At 35.8% G+C, this 19,918-nt stretch overlaps 1 protein-coding gene across 1 annotated transcript in view; it reads left to right on the top strand.

Annotated features, from left to right (window-relative positions):
- SELENOT (selenoprotein T) overlaps positions 1–19,019 on the top strand; it is a 29,575-nt gene extending 10,556 nt beyond the window's left edge. The window contains exons 2-6 of the mRNA XM_004003256.6: positions 9,287–9,397; positions 10,005–10,131; positions 12,033–12,120; positions 14,254–14,407; positions 14,957–19,019. Coding sequence (XP_004003305.4) covers positions 9,287–9,397; positions 10,005–10,131; positions 12,033–12,120; positions 14,254–14,378 — 451 coding nt within the window. The 3' untranslated portion in view covers positions 14,379–14,407; positions 14,957–19,019. The remainder of the gene's footprint in view (positions 1–9,286; positions 9,398–10,004; positions 10,132–12,032; positions 12,121–14,253; positions 14,408–14,956) is intronic.
- The last annotated feature ends 899 nt before the right edge of the window (positions 19,020–19,918 follow it).

The following is a 19,918-nucleotide window of genomic DNA, read 5'->3' as shown; positions in this document are numbered from 1 at the left end:
ACATTCTTCATCCACATACTTATGGGCTTTCTTTGTGACCAATTGTGACCAACTGTTGTAAATATTCCGTGGTCTCTCAGGGTGTTTTCTACAGGAAAAAAACGCTGGTTTATCACCAAACTCCCTCTACTGATGATACTACTCAGATCTGTAATTTTTGTGTATTATTCACCTGATTCGGTTTTTCACCCATCAATTTTCTTCTTTAAGGGCCTCAAAAAATATATATTTTATTCTGCTTTTTGGCTTCACAGTTTCTTACAGTCCTCCCTTATCTCTTTTATCATTCTTTTTTTCTTCTTGCAGAATATTTTTGGATGTAGGCTTTTAGTTGAATCCCCCCCCCCGCCCCCCGCTGTTTCTACTCTTTGAATTTGTGACAGTTGTTGCATAGTCCCTCAGGTGTTTCATTTTTTTCATTCCTGTTTCTCAAGCAAGACAAGGAAAACAGCTTCAGATACTATCAGTTGATGAATTGTATCCTCTCCATTAGAGTGTTACCGGCTAACTCTCTTTTCTTCATTAGAATCACAGCAGCATAGATCTTTGTCTATTTTGCTTGCTGCTGAATATCTAGAACCTAAAACAGTACCTGCCATCAGGCAGTATTTATCGATAAAATGAATACAATCCCATGGCAGTCCACTCTGGTCGTGACATAATCTGTCTTCTCCCCCGCACCCCCATTTAAACATTTCTAACTGGAGTGTCGAACAGTGCTTTCTAATATTGCTCCTTTCAGGTGGATTTTTACCTGGTTGACCTCTACTTCAGTTTGGTAGCTTTTAGGCGTAGAATGTGACACATGTAAAACATCGGTTTTGAATGTACTCCATACTCAGGGACCTTTTTTACCTGGCTGCCGCCTTTACTGGTGGGGCTAACCTTCCAAGATTCCTTGTGTTATTGTCTGTCATCTTCCTGCTGCTCTCATTTCTGAGATACCCCTACTACTTATCCTGTTGGTGGTTTTCTTTCTAAGGTTCCTGGCCTTTTTGTTGAGTTTATTCTAATATCTGAAATCAGTCTACAACATGCTGGTAAAAGCGTAAGAGAAACAGCAAAGCTGTAAAGCAGCTTGGAGACATCTCTAGTTTGGCCAATGAATTAGCATAGAACACAGTGTTGTTGTTTTTTTCCTAATCATTCTGACAACTTATAAAAATGCAGTGAGGATGAACTTTATGGCATGTGAATTATACCTCAATTTAAAACAATGTATTGAAAAGAATAAAAGCATGAAATTATGTGAAATATTTTAAGTTGAGACAAAAATTCTTGCAAAATGCAGGTGAATTGCCATTTATTGAATGCTTTCATCAAATCACTTTTACTGAATGGCTACATACCTTATAAATCTGTTGATGAGAAATGCTTTCCAGATTAAAGAGATAAAATCCCTTCCCCACAAAGAGCTGAGGAATTTACACAATTTATTAGTTCTTTATGGAATAGTCTGCAGCAGCAGATTTCCTGAAATGTTATGCCAAAGGTATAGGGAAACTAGAAACTAGTGACCTCACGAATAATACACAAAGAATAAAGAGAATAAAAACAGATCATTTATTGAATTTTAAGTTTGTCAAATCTTTGTAGTAAACTCAAGAAATCTGGAATCTTAGAAGCTTTGTTAGGTGTATTTTGTAATCCTAAGTGTTTTTACTATGGTGGCCACTGCAGTGTTCGGAGAGTTAGGCAAGTGGAAGGGATATTTTTTGATTTCATATAATATCATTCTTTTTCTGGGCTCCAAAATCACTGCAGATGGTGATTGTAGCCATGAAATTAAAAGACGCTTATTCCTTGGAAGGAAAGTTATGACCAACCTAGATAGCATATTCAAAAGCAGAGACATTACTTTGCCAACAAAGGTCCATCTAGTCAAGGCTGTGGTTTTTCCAGTGGTCATGTATGGATGTGAGAGTTGGACTGTGAAGAAAGCTGAGCACCGAAGAATTGATGCTTTTGAACTGTGATGTTGGAGAAGACTCTTGAGAGTCCCTTGGACTGCAAGGAGATCCAACCAGTCCATTCTAAAGGAGATCAGTCCTGGGTGTTCTTTGGAAGGAATGATGCTGAAGCTGAAACTCCAGTACTATGGCCACCTCATGCAAAGATTTGACTCAATGGAAAAGACTCTGATGCTGGGAGGGATTGGGGGCAGGAGGAGAAGGGGACAAGAGAGAATGAGATGTCTGGATGGCATCACCGACTTGATGGACGTGAGTCTGAGTGAACTCCAGGAGTTGGTGATGGACAGGGAGGCTTGGTGAGCTGCAGTTCGTGGGTTCGCAAAGAGTCGGAGACGACTGAGTGACTCAACTGAACTGAATACCGTTCTTAAACCTGGTAAGCTCATACCTGTTTAAAAGTTTTGCAACTTTTAAAAATGCTGAGCAAATTCTGGTCTCCATTTTGATCTTCAGGCAGAGTGTGTATGCACTCTTTTTTTAAAATTGAAATACAGTGTAGTTGATTTACAGTATTTTGGGTGTACAGCATAGTGGTTCAATTTTTGTTTATTAGAGGTATTACAAGATAATGAATATAATTCCCTGTACTATACAGTAAGTCCTTGTTGTTTTATCTGTTGTATACATAGTAGTGTTTATCGGTTAATCTCAAATTCCTAATTTATTTGTCTCCTACCTTTTGCCTTTGGTAATCATAGGTTTATTTTCTATGTCTGTGAGTCTCACTTTTGTTTTTTGCATAAATTAATTTGCATCTTTTTTTAGATTCCACCTGTAAGTGATATCATGTATTTGTCTGAGTTAACTTCACTTAGTATGATAATTACTGGGTACATTCATGTTGCTGCAAATGGCATTGTTTTATTCTTTTTCCTGGTTGAGTAATAGTCCATCGTATATAGGTACTACATTTTCTTTATCCATTCATCTGTCAGTGGACATGTAGATTGCTTTCATGTCTTCGCTATTATAAATAGTGCTGCTATGAACACTGTGTAAGCATTCTTGTTTGTAGTTTTTCTTAAAAAGCATTTATCAGGTTTGTCTATTCACCCCAAATATCTTGTTTCTTATATGGTTTATAGAACCCTTTGTTCAGATTTCATTGCTTAAAGCACTTAGAGCATAGCAGGGGATGCCCTAGACAAATGTCTATTACTAGTTTGTCTACTAAACAGAACAAGGGGAAATAAAGATTACATCTAAAAATGCAGTTTTCGATGATCAGTGAACTGTTGGACTGGTCAGTGCTGTTGATATTTATAAGACGTGGTATTTACCAAATATCTTCCTGATTTTCTGGGTTCAGCACAGGGGAAATATTAGTTGGAATTCTTAGAATGCAAGAAGAGAAACCCAATCTAAACTGGTTTAAAAAACATATTTGGAAATCCATTTAAAATTACTAAAAGAATAGTACAGAATCCAAAGGCAGGAATGCAAACTGTGGCTCAGGATGGGCCTAAATATAGGACTGAAGCATCTGAGAGGACTTTGCTCACTCTTCCCCTGGCTCACACTTGTACTTTTCTCAGTAAAAAATTTTATTTTTTTCTCTGTGAAGATTGATTTACTTCCTCTCCCTAGGCCTTTTAAAAGATTACCCCTCTCTACCCACAACAGCTCTGATTAAATGTTCACCTGTCTGGAGAGTTACCTTTTAAAAAAATATTTTTTATTTATTTGGCTGTGCTGGGTCTTCAGTCTTCATTGCTGCATGTGAACTCTTAGTTACTGGCATTTAGTTCCCTGAGCAGGGGTCAAACCTGGGCCCCCCTGCGTTGAGAGCACAGATTCTCAGCCACTGAATCCCTAGGGAAGTCCTGATAGTTACTTTTTAAAATCCTGGTTCTTCATTTTTAGAGAGGGCACTCAAGTCTTCCTGTGACAGGTTTGCATTTCTGCAAATGCAACATCAGATACTGCAGGAAGTTGAGTTTTATTGTATAAACAGGAGCCAGTCCTATGTGTGGGTAGTTGGATGATTGGAGGGGAGATTATTCTGAATAAAAGGGGAGAGGGCGGTAAGTTCAAGAGATGCAAGAAATAGAAAGAACTCACAAGGTTTTATTTCATAACAACAAATAGGTGAGATTTTGCCCTGTTTTCCTTTAGTAAGGAAATAGGAGGGATAGGGTTTCATGTAAGCAGGCATTTGACTACAGTTACGGGCAGATGTGGTATAGAAAAGGAAAAGTGGGATGGTTGGTACCATGAATTAGGCTGAAACACGAAGGACTGAAAAAAGCACAGGATGTATTTGAAACAACACAGTCATTCCTAAATTTCCTTTCTGTTCATTACAGAAGGATCATCCAGTTTGTATGCAGGTTCTTTCTTTTAGAAAATTAATCTTTGAGAAGTATTATGTGAAATATTTTACATTTAGCAGTTGCAAAAGTTACTTCTTATTGTAAGGTATTTTTGTATTACAAGGAAGAGATTTGCAAAGTGGTTATGTGTTTAGTTGCTAAGTTGTGTCCGACTCTTTTGCCACCGCATGGATTGTAGGCGGCCAGGCTCCTCTGTCCATGGGATTTCCCAGGCAAGAATACTGGAGTGGGTTGTCATTTCCTTCTCCAGGGGATCTTCCCAATCCAGAAATCAAACCCACGTCCCCTGTGCTTCCTGCACTGCAGGTGGATTAATATTCCCTTCCTGCACTGCAGGTGGATTAATTTACTTCTTAAGGACTTTGGTTCAGGGGCAGCTACAGTTTAGTATGTTCACCTACTTATTTTGTTGAAGGTATTCTATGAGTTATGTAGTTTTACTCACTGACCCAGAAAGAGTGGAAAAGTGGAAAGAGCTGGGTGTAGTGGTAGATGTGAAATGATTACTGATTCCTTACCATGTGTGCCTTTAATTTAACATCTTTCATACCTCAGTAAACACTAGATATGTTTTATTTTGGAAAACATCTGTCAGCAGTAATGATTGCAATTTCAAAACAATTTTAACATTTTGGGGAAATCATTATATAGGAAAAAAGTTGCTTGTTTTTTTCTTCACACATCTGAAGGCAAATATAGGGAGGAATGTTTACTTACGTATGAGTAAACTTGTCTAAGAATATGTTGTCAGTCTTGTAAATTGCTTCATTTTTCAGAAATAAATATACAGTTGTTGTTTCGAGATATAACAGTTTCAAGTGTACAGTGTAGTGACTTGATATTTGTATATATTACAAAATAATCACACAGTAAGTCCAGTTAACATCTGCCATTATACGCCGTAGTTACATTGTTGGTTTTTTTTCCATGATGAAAACTTGATTTCAAGAGCTGCTCTCCCAGCTACATTCATATATGAAATACAGTATTATTAGTTTATAGTCACCATGTTGTGCATTATACATCCCCATGACTTATTCATTTTATAACTGGAAATTTGAAGGAAGTTACATATTTAAAGTCCTTTTTAGATGTCAAGATTATGGGTTGATTCAAGATTATGGTGTGGAGTTTGATACAAAGATCTGAGACTGAACTGAGGAGTTGGGACCAGGAAAACCAAGGATAAACTTAGGTTTTTGAGCACAGTAGCCAGAAAACTGGGTGACTGGGAGGAATCTAACCTGTGTGTTGCCTGTACTTAGACATTCCTCTCTAGCTGGGCCTCTTGGGGCTTCCCTTGAAGAAGGGTTGGAACTCCTAGAGCAAACAAAAGGATTGTTGGGGCCCACAGGCTTAGTTCGCCTGGCGGGAGAATCTGTATCTTCATCAGAAGAACCTCAAGAGATCTCTGCTACTTTATGGGTATTTGATTGTAGCCTTAAAGTAGCAGAGATTTGTGGACACAGAGATTTGTGGACACAGGCATCAGTAACTGCCTTGGTGAGGTTTAATGGAAAGGGCCTAGGATCTGAAATCACAAAGTCTGTGTTCCAGTTTCAGCCCTGACTAAGGGGGACCATATCTGAAGTCATTTGATCTCTCTGGGATTTAGTTTTTCCTCTTTGTCTATAAAAAAGGAAATTTCAACTCAAGTCTCCAGCTCTCAAATACTGCATTAAAAGTTATATATTATCATTTTGGATCATCAACTCCATTGTAAATACTGATGCAAACTTAGGCATTGAAATTATGTGTCATTTCTTGGCTTCAAGGTAGTTAGGTGTGTAAGTTGTTACTGTTCAGTCGCTTGGTCATGTCTGATTCTTTGTGGTCAGGTTTCTCTGTCCTTCACTAATCTCCTGGAGTTTGCTTGAATTCATGTTTGTTGAGTTGGTGATGCTATCAAACCATCTCATCTGCTGCCCTCTTTGCCTTTTGCCTTCAATCTTTGCCGGCATCATGGTCTTTTCCAATGATTTGGCTCTTCGCATCAGGTGGCCAAAGTATTGGAGCTTCAGCTTTTGCATCAGTCCTTCCAGTGAATACTCAGGGTTGATTTTCTTTAGGATTGTCTGCTTTGATTCCCACATTGACTGGTTTGAACCTCATGCACAGTATAAAAAGGTACATAAGTGCTTTATGTTATTTTTGTAATGTAAAGCAAAACAAAACAAAAGCAACATTAAAATTATCTTATATAGAAAGCTGTTGTGGCAAAAAGACATACTTGATGAATCTAACAGTAGTCATAATAAAATGTTGGATAAAGTAAATGTTTATTAGTAAAGATAAAGTGTCTGGAGATTCTTAAGTTCTTTTGTTTAGTTAATAGAGACTTGTCTCCTTTTGCAAAAATTTCGTACTTATCTTTTGTGAGATCTTCATTCTCAGTGTAGAAGTATTATTTGTAAAGAAAGAGTGGTGAATTTCTCTCCCTTTTTTTTTTTGTGAGTTTTCTTACATTGAGATCTACTAACATTTGGACTTGTTCTCCCTGTCAGATGTAAATTTGATGCTGTTAGTTTGGGCTGGTGATGGTGGTGGTTGATATTTTTTTTCCTGGATGATTGTATGATTGACAAAGCTGGCACCTCAGGTTTCGTCCTGCTATCAATTACTGACCCTGTTTCCTCCTACCAAGTGGTACCTTCATTGCTTTATAATGTGTTTTTGATGATAGACATTCTAACAGGTATGAGGTGATAACTCATTGTGGTTTTGATTTGCATTTCCCTGTTGATTAATGATGTTGTGCATTTTTTCAAGTGTTGTGGGCCATATTTATGTCTTTTTTGGAAAAATGTCTTTTCAGGTTCCTTTCCCATATTTTCTTCTCTTTTTGGCCACACTGCAGCTTGCAGGATCTTAGTTCCTGGAACAGGGCTTGAACCCAGTCTCCCACAGTGAAATTACTGAGTTCTAACCACTGGACCACTAGAGAATTCCCCTGTTGCCCGTTTTTGAAGTAGAGTTTTGATTTTTTTGGCTATTGAATTATGTGAACTTCTTATATATTTTGGATATTAACCCCTTATTGGAAGTTATATATGCAAGTATTTTGTCCCATTCTATAGATTGCCCTTTCATTTTGTTTGTTGATGGTTTTCTTTGCTGTGCAGAAGCTTTTAAAAAATTCATTGTGAGGATCAATGTCAAGGAGCTTAGCCCTGTGTTTTCTTCTAGGAGTTTAATGGTTTCAGATCTTCTGTTCAACTTCCATTTTGAGTTGATTTTTGTGTATGATGTAAGACCACCATTCTTTACATGTCCACTTTTCCCAACACCATTTATTAAAGAGACTGTCCTTTTCCCATTGTATATTCTTGGCTCCTGTGTTATAAATTACTTGAGCATATATGTGTGGGTTTATTTCTGGATTCTGTCTCATTGCGCTATGTGCCTTTATACACCTGCCATACATACTGTAGCTTTGTAACATAGTTTGAAGTAAGGAAGCATGTTGCCTCCAGCTTTATTCTTCTTTCTAAAGATTTCTTTGGCTACTTGGGGTCTTTTCTGGTTTTATACAAATACTAGAATTATTTGTTCTATTTCTGTGAAAAATGTCATTGCAGTTTGTTAGGCATTGCATAAAATCTATAAATTGCTTTGGAAAATGTGGACATTTTAACAATATAAATTTTTCTGATCCATAGACACGAAATGTTTTCATTTATTTGTGTCTTCAGTTTCTTTAATCAGTGTCTTACTAGTAAGTTTTCAATGTACTTTTTTCCCCTGTATATGCATTCTGGTGGCATATCTTCCTTTTCCTCCTAGAGCAACATATAGATCCACAGTTTAGTTATTCAGAGATTTTAATGGAGATGATTGGATGCTGTTGACTTAATTTCTGGAGTAATGACATGGATTACTGTCATTGCTGAAAAGTGTCTTCTCAGTCTGTTTTTATTTGTAAAGTAGAGAGTCAGAAAGGATCTAAGAAATTGTAAAGTTTCTTTTATTGTGATTGAGCAGGCAGTTAAGGGTAGAGTTGGAATAAGAAACAATATGTCGTGTCTAACGCCTTAGCATTTTTTTAAGATTCCTGTGCCCAGACTTTTTAAAAAATTATATTTATTTATTATTGGCTTCACTGGGTCTTCATTTCTGTGCACATGCGTTCTCTAGTTATGGCAGGGGAGGACTACTTTTCATTGCTGTTCATGGGCCTCTCGTGGTAGCTTCTCTTGTTGCAGGGGATGGGCTTAGAGCGAGGGCTCCATAGTTGCGGTGCATGGACTTACTTGCTCTGGGGTGTGTGGAATCTTCCTGGACTAAGGATCAGACCCATGTCCCCTGTGTTGGCAGGTGGATTCTTAACCACTGGACCACCAGGAGAGTCCCCTATGTCCAGATTTTGAATGTCTCTAATTCAGATATAAATGAGCTGTTTTCATTTCATTGTTTATACAGTTGTTGATAAAAAAAAAAAACAAACAAACAGAAAAACAGTATTTGGAAGTTGAGAATATGGTGACTTCTGTAAATAGGCATTTGCTTCTATAACCCACATCTATAAAGTTTAATGTTCTAATAGAAGAATTTACTTGAAGGTAAGATAACTCATCTGTGAGAAAAGTCCACTTATACACCATCAGTCATTACTAATATATAACTGTTTTGAGAAAGATTTTTAATCTTGGTAATAATTTTTAGGTTTTGTATAACTACAAAATGTTGTTGTTTAACTACAAAATGTTGTTTAGTCAGTAAGTCATATCTGACTCTTGCAATCCCTTGGACTGTAGGCTGCCAGGCGCCTCTGTCCATGGGATTTTCTAGGCAAGAATACTGGAGTGGATTGCGTTTGCTTCTCCAGGGGATCTTCCTGACCCAGGGATCGAATCTGTGTCTCCTGCATTGGCAGGCAGATTTTTTTTTTTACCACTAAGTCATCAAGGAAGTCCCATAACTACAAAATAAATCTAGTCACATTCTAAACCACTTAATGAAAACACTTCTGTTTTTCTGCAGTGTTTCCTGAGGTTACAGGCGGGTGTTTGAGGAGTACATGCGGGTTATTAGCCAGCGGTACCCTGACATCCGCATAGAAGGAGAGAATTACCTCCCTCAACCAATATATAGGTAAGTAAATGTTGGCTTATTAAGGAGTTTTTAAATGAATTTTTTTCTCATTTGTCAATAAACTTTTATGAATTGGTTGAATTAACTATCCTTGGTTATTATAATTTCTTAGTTGGTTATACTTTACAGAGAACAGTTTTGTAAATACCAAAGAATTTTTCTGTAAGAAGGGAAACAGGAAGACATTTCAGAGATGGCAACCCTTCTAAAGATGTGTTTTCTTAATTTTTATTGTGGCAGTAAATCAAGTCAATGGTACAAAGTTGTGTACTGTTAAAATAATAGTATCTTTAGAGATCCGTGCTATATATAATTTTATAAATTAGTTTTTGGTTGATTCCAAGATCTTAAACATTTTTGTTTTATGCTGCACAATAAAATTTAGTTACGGGAGTTTGGGATGGACAGGTACACACTACTGTATTTAAAATGGATAAACAACAAGGACTTACTGAAGAGAAAAAAATTAATTACTAGCTTTTTCCTGGTATATTTAGCAATTTTTAGATTTAGTGTTTAAAAAATGTCTATACACATAGACTTGAGTTATGAAATTTTGAAATAGAAATTGCAGCTTCTGATTAATTAATTTCTTTTCTTTTGATAGACACATAGCATCTTTCCTGTCAGTCTTCAAGCTAGTATTAATAGGCTTAATAATTGTTGGCAAGGATCCTTTTGCTTTCTTTGGCATGCAAGCTCCTAGCATCTGGCAGTGGGGCCAAGAAAATAAGGTATGTAATATAATAGGTTTGATACCTACAGGTTTTTAGGTTGTCAATGAAATAGTCTAGTGGGTTTTTCTTTTTTTAAGTACTTTTTGCCATTTACATGTGCTATATCAACTTAAATCAGTTTTTTTTTTCCTCTTGGCAAAGCACTTAACTTCCTTTGGCCATAGTCTCCATATTTGTATATTAAGAATGATTAGGTCTTATGTTTTATTGTTTGAAAGCTAAAGAAGTGTTACTTTAGTAGAACCTGGGCACAAAATAATTTCATACCTGATTTTGATTGTATAACTTGGGCCAAGTCATACAGCAAAACAATGTATACACAATGTAGGCCTTTTATACAAACTAATGAGTATTAATAGGTTTATTCACATTAAAAATGAGATTTCCACCAATTTACTCTTATCCAGCTCTCTGTTTTTATTCTTTGTTCTTTGACATTTCTGTCCATGAGGAATCTAAAGCAAATTAACTGGAAAAAATCAGTATAAATAGACGTAAGGGTCTTGTGCCATTTTCTTCTTTGTTGCAGCGGACTGTTTTCTAGAGCTCTCATCTGTTTTACTTAAAATCATTTTTTCTGCAGGGTCTACCTTTCTTCTCTGAGAAATAGGACTAATTTTTGTTTCTCTCTTGAATGATATTGCTTAGATTTCCTTCTAAGAATTACTGTCTTTTGGAGTTCTCTGTCTTATCCATTAGTTCTGTGCTGAGACAACCTTTAGCCAGCTCATAACAAAGCTGTTCTTTTTCTTACAGAATCACTTAATTTCCAGTAGCAGGCCAAGACTTCTTAAAATAAACATCCTCAGGTGCTACTTCTAATTGAGATATGTATCTACTCTTATTAACAAAATGTTGATTTACATAGGATTAAGAGTACTTACGACAATGTTTTATGCCATATTTGTTAATTCTGTTGATTCCACATTATCTTTAGTGCAGTTTACTTGTATAGACTTAAAACATTGTTGATCTACTGTGGAAGAGGATACCTGAAAGCTATAGCTTTCATGACACTTCCTTGTGTATTGTTCTCAAGAAAGCAAACTTTGTCCCTAAATACCGGGATAACTTCTATGAAATCAGAGCCCACCTAGCTCAAGTGTGACTAGGGGAAAGCTCCTTCTTACCTGCTGTAGGCATTTTAATTTGTTTTTCTGAAGCAGCTTGCTGTGAATTGACATCCTGACTACATCCTACTTTTGATTGGGTGATTTTGTTAAATTAAAACCTTTCTGTCTAGCAGGAGCTTTTAATTTCTTGGGAGAGTATGGATTTGCCTTCAGGAAGTGAATGAATATAACTTAATATGCTAGTGCTTTCTAACCTACTTTTTTCCAGTTTGACTTCACGTGACTTGTTTGGAGCATGGACAGGTTGTATTGAATACATGGAATTGCTGATGATTGCATCACTAGTCTCCTGGGAATTCATACATTAGATCATAAAAATGCTAAAATGAATCCATCTTAAGCTGGTATTCTTTTGTTTAACTTATTAAGGCTATTATGAGATTTTAAAATTTTTTATCTTTTTTTTTTTTTTTTCAATTTTTTGGCCACGTGTGGAATCTTAGTTCCCCAACTAGGGATCAAACCCATGCCCCCTGAAGTGGGAGTGTGGAGTCTTAACCACTGGACCACCAGGGAAGTCCCCAGAAATTTTATCTGTACATTAGGAATAACGTGTAAATTCTTCAGAGTATATAGAGCTGCGAATTAGTGTTGCAGTTTTCTGTGTACATTATCTGAATATATGGAAAGGGAGTAATTGTATATAATCTTCAGGTAGATATAAAAAGAACAGTTACCAAATAAAAATGAGACTGTATTTACTTGTCATGTTGTTTTGATTTGAGACTGACTTAACCTGTTGTATTTGGTTGTATTTTCTCTTAGGTCTATGCATGTATGATGGTATTCTTCTTGAGCAACATGATTGAAAACCAGTGTATGTCAACAGGTGCATTTGAGATAACTTTGAATGGTAGGTTCTGAGTAGTTTGCATTTTGTAATAAATTTTAAATGATTTATATTAAGCATCAGGCTTTTCTATTTTTCATAATATGCCAAATTATATCCTTGTATGGTCCTCAGCTACTCCATGGCTTTAGAGTAACATCTGTGTGATGACCCTTGAATGTATAGTCTGGAGAGTTCTAGACCTCTCTTCTGTGTTCTGTATGTAGCCAGGAATCCTAAGCATTGCCTACTCCCAAATGGTTGATTACCTCAGCTTCCTGCAGTTCTTTTATGTTCCATTTGCTCCTTTCCTGGCATCTTTCACTTATTTAATGGCATCGTTACCATTCTACCCAGTTGCTCATGTCAGAAGCCTAGGATAACATCACTTGCTCTCCATATCTAATGTATTACCAGTTTTTCTCAATTCTACGTTTTACAATTCTCAAAGGTCAGCTTCTGTTTATCTTCATTGCTAACCACTCTAATCCAAGCCACAATTATCATATTGTGGCATGTATAGTATGGCCTATGGCAAGTAGGTGGCAAGTATAGTATGGTGGCAAGTATAGTATGGCCTATGAGCTAACAATGGCTTTTATAGTTTTAAATTTTACTTATTTATTTTTATTAAAAGTTTTTTTTTTAATTGAAGTATAGTTGATTTACAATGGCTTGTAGTTTTCAAATATATAGCACAGTGATTCCTATATATATATATATATATGTATATATATATATATATTCTTTTTCGGATTCTTTTCCCTTCTGGGTTATTAATGTTGAGTACATTTTCCTGTGCTATACAGTAGGTCCTTATTTATTTATTTTATGGGAACATATATATATATATGTTAATCCCAGCCTCTTAAGTTATCCTTCTCCCTAATCCTTATCCTCTTTGGTAGCCATAAGTTTGTTTTCTGTGTCTGTGAGTCTTTCTGTTTTGTGAATAAGCTCATTTGTGTCTTTTTTTTTAAGATTCCACATATAAGTGATATCATATGATATTTGGCTTGTTTCACTTAGTTTGATAATCTCTAGGTCTATCCATTGTTGCTAGGTGGTGCTTAACGTTTTGTTGGGTTTTTTTGGCTGCGCTGTGTGGTTTGCAGGGTCTTAGTTCCCCGACCAGGGATTGAATCCAGGCCCTTGCAGTGAAAATGCTAAGTCCTAGCCACTGTACCACTAGAGAATTCCTTTTTACATTTTTTAATGGATAAACAATCAAAAGAATATTTTGTGACATAGAAATTATATGAAATTCAAATTTCAGTACTCATACCTAGAGTCTTGTGTTTCATCAGTGAAAAATTAATATAAGTACCTATATAATATCCTTGATTTTGCCTCTTGGTTTGTAAAGTCTAAAATATTTACTCTCTGGCTTTATACAGAAAAATTTGCTGATACCTGCTCCAAACAGTTGAGTTATTTAAAAGAAGATTTTTTTTAAATGCACCTTTTATCTTGTTGCTTCACTGCCTCAAATTTATTAAATGGCTTTATTTTGTTCTCAAGATAAAGACCAGAACATTTAATATGGACAAAAGGCCATGCATGACATAGCGTAGGCACGGAAAAACCATGGCCCTGTGTAACATATCTTCTGCTTCCTGCTTTGTAAATGAAGTTTTATTGTAACACAGCCATGCCCATTCATTTATCTGTTGCCTGTTACTGCTTTGGGGCTATAATGGATATTAAGTAGCTGAGACAGACTATATATCTTCTTGAACTAAACATGCTTACTCTCTGACCCTTTATAGTTTTTTGATCCCTGATCTAATCCCTGTTTACCTCTCCAGCCTCGTTTGTACCATTCTTCTATATTTTAGCTTTTATGTTTAATAATAATATCTCTCAACTTTAATAGTATCTCTGTTTTAATAATATTAAGTACAAAGGCTCCTTCCCAGCCTCATATATCCCTCTTGTAGCATCTTCTCGTTTTAATTTTTAGTGTACAAGGGTAATTTTGTAGCTATTTGTATAGTTCTTTTTATATTTCCTCTACTAGAATGTAAACTTCATAAAAGCAAAAAGCTTAATTCTGTCTCCAGCTGTGTGCATAGAGTACAGTACATATTTGTAGAATGAATGTCTTTTATAGAATCATCTTTAATTTGGAGAGGGCGGTACCATTTATTTTTGTAGATGTACCTGTGTGGTCTAAGTTGGAATCTGGTCACCTTCCATCCATGCAACAGCTTGTTCAAATTCTTGACAATGAAATGAAGCTCAACGTGCATATGGATTCAATCCCACATCATCGATCATAGCCCCAACTATCAGCACTGAAAACTCTTTTGTAAGTAGTTTAAAAATGCAGTAACTATAGGTATCAGTTAATTCGCACGAATCAGTAAGATATTACATATATATTATATTAGTATACTAGATATACATATATAATAATAGATATTACATTTATTGTCAATTGAATTTCCAATTTAAGATTTAACAAATGAATGTCTTTTTTATTAAAATTTATAAGTGTCCAAGAGAGTTTGGACCATAAAGTAAGATTGTGCTATTAGTTTTATGTTTAAGGCTTAATAATTGGGCCTGTAATAGCATTTTTTTGACTACGAACTCCTAATAACTAGGATTCATGTACTATATCTGTATTGTACATATAAACCCTCCCTTTACCTTCAAATAGCTAGTTCTTAAGACTATGCAATTTCTTTTCACATGCTCACGATAGAAAATTTATAAGCAAATGTGCATGAACATGGAGGGGTGAAAGTTAATTTTGTTTAGCAGAGATGTTCTCGGTTCTTTTCTGATCAGCAAGTTAATTTTATGAGTGAATTTTTAAAATAAAATGCTCTTTTTTTTTCTCTGTATCTTTCAGACATTAAGGGATTTTTGCAAGAGCAGCGTGACTGACATTATGAAGGCCTGTACTGAAGACAGCAAGCTGTTAGTACAGACCAGATGCTTTCTTGGCAGGCTCGTTGTACCTCTTGGAAAACCTCAATGCAAGGCAGTTTTTCAGTGCTGGCACATTTTGGAATTCTGCACATTCGTGGAGTGCAATAATACTGTATAGCTTTTTTTCTTCCCCAGATCCACTCAGTTAATAGTTTTAAAAAATGCAGACATACTCCTTATACTTTTTTTTTCTTGGTCAAAAGTAGAAAATTGCGTTACAATTTTTTTTTTTCAAAGATTTCTGTTAAATCTGTTGTGATTTTATATGAATTTTCCTTTTTTATAGTTTAAAATTGATCTTTTGGGGACTAGAGCTAAAGTTCCCAAATACTTTATAAGAGTTTATCAGACATCTCTAATTTGGTCATGTCCAATTTATATAGTTTTCAAAATACTGCAGATTGTGAACAGCATATTATATAAGATTATGGGGGGGAAATCCTATATCCAGAGTACTCTACCAGTTGTGTATGTGTGTGTGTGCGCGTGTTTGATTACCAGAGAACTACTAAAAGACCAACCGCTTTTTAAATCCTGTTATGTAGTTCAAGTGTTCTGCCTTGACCAATTTAATGAGTTGATTAACTGGGCCTTTATACTTAACTCAATAAAAAACTAAACAGACATAAGTTAAATAAAAAGTTCAAGTTTATTGCCCAGCGTACCTGTTAACATTATATTTAACAGTTGTCTACCTAAATTTTTGTTCTTTGACTCACTAATAATTTCCTAGGCGACACACTTTAGATTCACACATAAGTAATAGGTCAATCACCATTTTTAGGATAATTGAAACTTGCTTCACTAAAGAAAGTTTAGTTAAGTTTAGTTAAACCTCTTTACAACATTAATGTTAGGTACATGGAGATCACTTGTCTAATAATTAAACTTGACATCATATATCAGAATTTTACTATATCTGAGGAACAAAATTGAAGTTTTTTATTTGGTGAATTTAATGTCTTTCCAGAGTTCTAAAAAGGTAGGTTTTTTTTAAATTTAAATTGATAAAGACTATAATTTAGCTGAAATAGGGCCATAAAGTAGAAAAATAGTCATATAGCAACAGTCGTAACATACTTCAGCTTCCATGTAGGAACAGAAGTGGTAGGTCCAGTTTTGTTAGTGTAAGAAAAGGGATTATGGAAAAGTTATAAGATGTTTCAATATTGAGTCCACCAAACACTTTGCACAATGTTATACTTCATTTGTCAGTGAATATTTGTTAAAATGCATGTCTGGTTATTATCATGATTGTGACAGCCTGAAGGTAGAACACACTGTAGTCCCTAGCTGAACAGAAGTTAGCCTAACAATTCATGACAGAAAATTGATTAAATGCCTTATCCTTCTAATTAAGGCTGCAGAACTGTTAACCTAAGATCACACTGTGGCAAGAGTCATTATAATTTAAGCTAGAGGTTACTAGGAGGTTATTACTCAGGTGTAATAACATTTCGCTGTCTTTGACTAGGGTTTAAAGCCCTGTTAACTTGATTTGTACCAGCCCAGACTTTTTCCCTCTTACAAGTTGAAAACACTGTTGAGTTTGTTTAGGAACTCTCTTCAGCATCAGACATTCCACTATGATGGTTAGCCTTTTGACATTTAGAACTTCCAAACTTGAGTCTTAGATAGTCCCATGTGTCTGAAGAATTTAAGATTTGAGTCTAACTTTTTCCATGTTTGCCTTGGGTGAATGACTCGTCCTTTGAAGAGTAGCTTTAAGTGACATGGTCACTGATAAAACTCAACTATTTTGTTGACACCCTTTAATATTATTTTATGTTTGGTCATATTTAAATTTAAGATTTAATAGAGTCCAGTGAAGAAATTAGTGGAATGTGTGAATATAAAAAAATACAAAAAAGAGCTATTTAAAATGTGGCTTTATTATATTCCTAACATTTCAAAATTTATTACATAGTTGCTTATAAATTGCTGTGGCTGTATAGTTTATAAATGTTTATGTACTGTGTTAATTAGAAGACCATAGAACGTGACACCAGTTTGGTTAATGTTATTGGGGTGTTTACGTAGTTGCTGTTGTGGAAGAGGTTATATATTAGATTAATAAAAAAAAAGTTGGTAAAACCTGGCTTTATACCTCAGCAACAAAATGTACAAAAAACATAGGCTTTCAGAATATATGTGCATTATTAACTCATGGCACTGAGATTAATGATAGCAGTTGATCAAACATGACTATCAAAATTTAACAGGATCCTAATGATGATTCTTATTTTGAATTTTATTAGTTTGGGACTTTGATTGGTTGGCATTTTATCATTGTCACAATTTTAATTAATTTTGATTTTTAAAAATAGCCTACAGAACCTTAAAGCATGATTTGATATTTAATACTAAGACTTAAATCTTTTTTGAGAGAAACATGAGGAATTGTAAAGTTCAGGGGCTTACCTCTACAGCATTGTGAAAATAAACTTGTTAAGCTGACGTGAAAGGAATCCCTCCTTTCTGAAGCTGAATCTGTGCTAGAACACTTGATAACTGTATTTAGGAAATTTTACATTGTATAAGTTGTTACCAAGTAGTGTTTTCTAATGGCTTCCTAACCCAACCAGTGCTAACACGCCCCGTTCCCCACCCAACCCCCAGCCCCAGTTTGGCACTCCAGTCTTAACTACTCTTGGACCTTAACCTGCTTCCTGAACCTTATGGTCCAGTTGTGTGTACTTCTGTGTTACTTTTCAACAGCTCTGTGGTATGTTCTATGCTGAGGTGGAGCAAAGAGGAGCAGTTTAGATTATTGTCCTTCACCCCTAACTTCCAGAATCCCTGTGAAAGTCATGCTAACATCCCCAAATCTGGAGAGAAATAAAATGAGGGTTTCTGTCTTGACTGATACAGACCATTTAATAATCTCAGAAGAGAAAGCAAAGTTGTTTTTCCTTAAATCCAGCTGAGCCTTTTCCTTCAAAGTCCCTGGCTCCTTTCCTCTAGGCTTAAAAACAAATAGAAGCAGACACAGATCTGAACTGAAGAAAAATAGAAATTGGTCTCAGGAACAGTGGGAAGAGTGTTAAATCACCCATTCTGTCGAGGCTTGTAGAATGTCTTGTTGCCTTTGTTAAGCATGAGCAAATAAAAGGAAACAACATGATATCTAGGCAAAGGAGTAATAGCAGTGGTTTTACAACTTGAGAGAATAATTAAGGCAAATTCCTGGATCCTGTCCCTAGAGATTCTTATTCATTTGGTCTGAGAGGGGTTCCAGTAATTTGTACTTTAGCCCAGCTTCCAGATAATGCTGATGCTGTCAGTTTGAGGTCCACACCGCAGAGCACAGTACCAGAGGTACCAGAGGTCAGAGTGCAAAGAGCTCAGGACAAATGTAACTTGTGGAACAGAAGAAGATTTTGCACATTCACTTCACATTTGTAGAATGACTTACTAAGAACAAGACAGTAAAATGAGAACCTCAAAGAGGAAACGGAATGAGGTGAGATTGTTTTAAAGAAAATAAATTGAGGGTTTAATTGTCCCAGTTAATCTGTTTTATCAATACAATGTATTTGTTATCCTTTGGGTTAATATATTAAGACTTTTGGGGATGGGTATTTTAAAAGTAAATGTTAAATCTTTGAGTATAAAATAATGCATTTGAATTGCCAGATTTTCTCAAGGCAGAGTTTAAATTTTTACCATTCTGAGTAGGCAAAATGTATACTCTTAGTTTTATTGTAGTAACCACAGTAGAGTTCTTAAGTCACTAGGGAAACCCACTCTAAACTTAAGCCCCCCAAAAGGAAAAGATTAACTTTCATGTAATAGAAAAATCCAAGGTAAAGTTGGTCTCATTTTCTATGCACCTCCACCGTAACTGGGGAGATTTTGTGGGGGCCTGGGGAGAATGGGAAAGGAATACAAAATGTTGATAAAGTCTCAAATCACCTTGTTGAAACTTGAGTTACATTCTTTGGATTCTGTTTCTCAAATAATATCCACTCTAATAATTCTGACATGTTAAGTCTGCTTTTTTCTAATTATTGACTTTATTCCCTGCACACAACCTCCTTCCTATTCAGGATCATAACTGTGTAAGACAGGTTTATGGCTTTGTGGTTATAAGCTGTTGAGATCAAGTGCTTAGGACCTGAGAATTATCTGGAATGGATGGAGCCAGTGTTGGGTCGCTTGGCTTGGCTAGTAAAGTGTTACAACCTGGCTGGCAGGTTGCTGCCAGTATTCCCTGGGGCCACTGGCTATTCTCATTTACTTTGTGTACTAGCAACTCTTACTAGAGAAAAAACAACTACCACTCTTGTTTATCCCTACTCTTGAGTTGCTAAGAACAGGTCTGTTTGCAGGGAAGTATGCTGATGACATTTCCCCCTAAATACTTCTTAATGTATTAGAAAATGCTACTGCATTTCATCTCTTTAATGGTCCAGACGATCTAGAGATGAGACACTGTTTTTAAGGTATTAAAACATATAGTGTATTTAAATAATACGTGAACTGTGAACTTCCAGATGTTCAAGCTGGTTTTAGAAAAGGCAGAGGAACCAGATAAAATTGCCAACATTTGCTGGATCATTGAAAAAGCAAGACTTGAGTTCCAGAAAAACATCTATTTCTGCTTTATTGACTATGCCAAAGCCTTTGACTGTGTGGATCCCAGCAAACTGGAAAATTACGAAAGAGATGGGAATACCTGGCCACCTGACCTGCCTTTTGAGAAACTTGTATGCAGGTCAGGAAGCAACAGTTAGAACAGGATATGGAAAATCAGACTGGTTCCAAATAGGAAAAGGGGTACGTCAAGGCTGTATATTGTCACCCTGCTTATTTAACTTATATGCAGAGTACATCATGAGAAATGCTGGACTGGAAGAAGCACAAGCTGGAAGCAAGATTG

The sequence above is a fragment of the Ovis aries genome, chromosome 1 (assembly GCF_016772045.2).
Source record: "Ovis aries strain OAR_USU_Benz2616 breed Rambouillet chromosome 1, ARS-UI_Ramb_v3.0, whole genome shotgun sequence".
In the NCBI taxonomy this organism is placed as follows: Eukaryota; Metazoa; Chordata; class Mammalia; order Artiodactyla; family Bovidae; genus Ovis; species Ovis aries.
The sequence above is the reverse complement of the archived record's forward strand: the minus strand, read 5'-3'. Positions and strand labels throughout refer to the sequence as shown.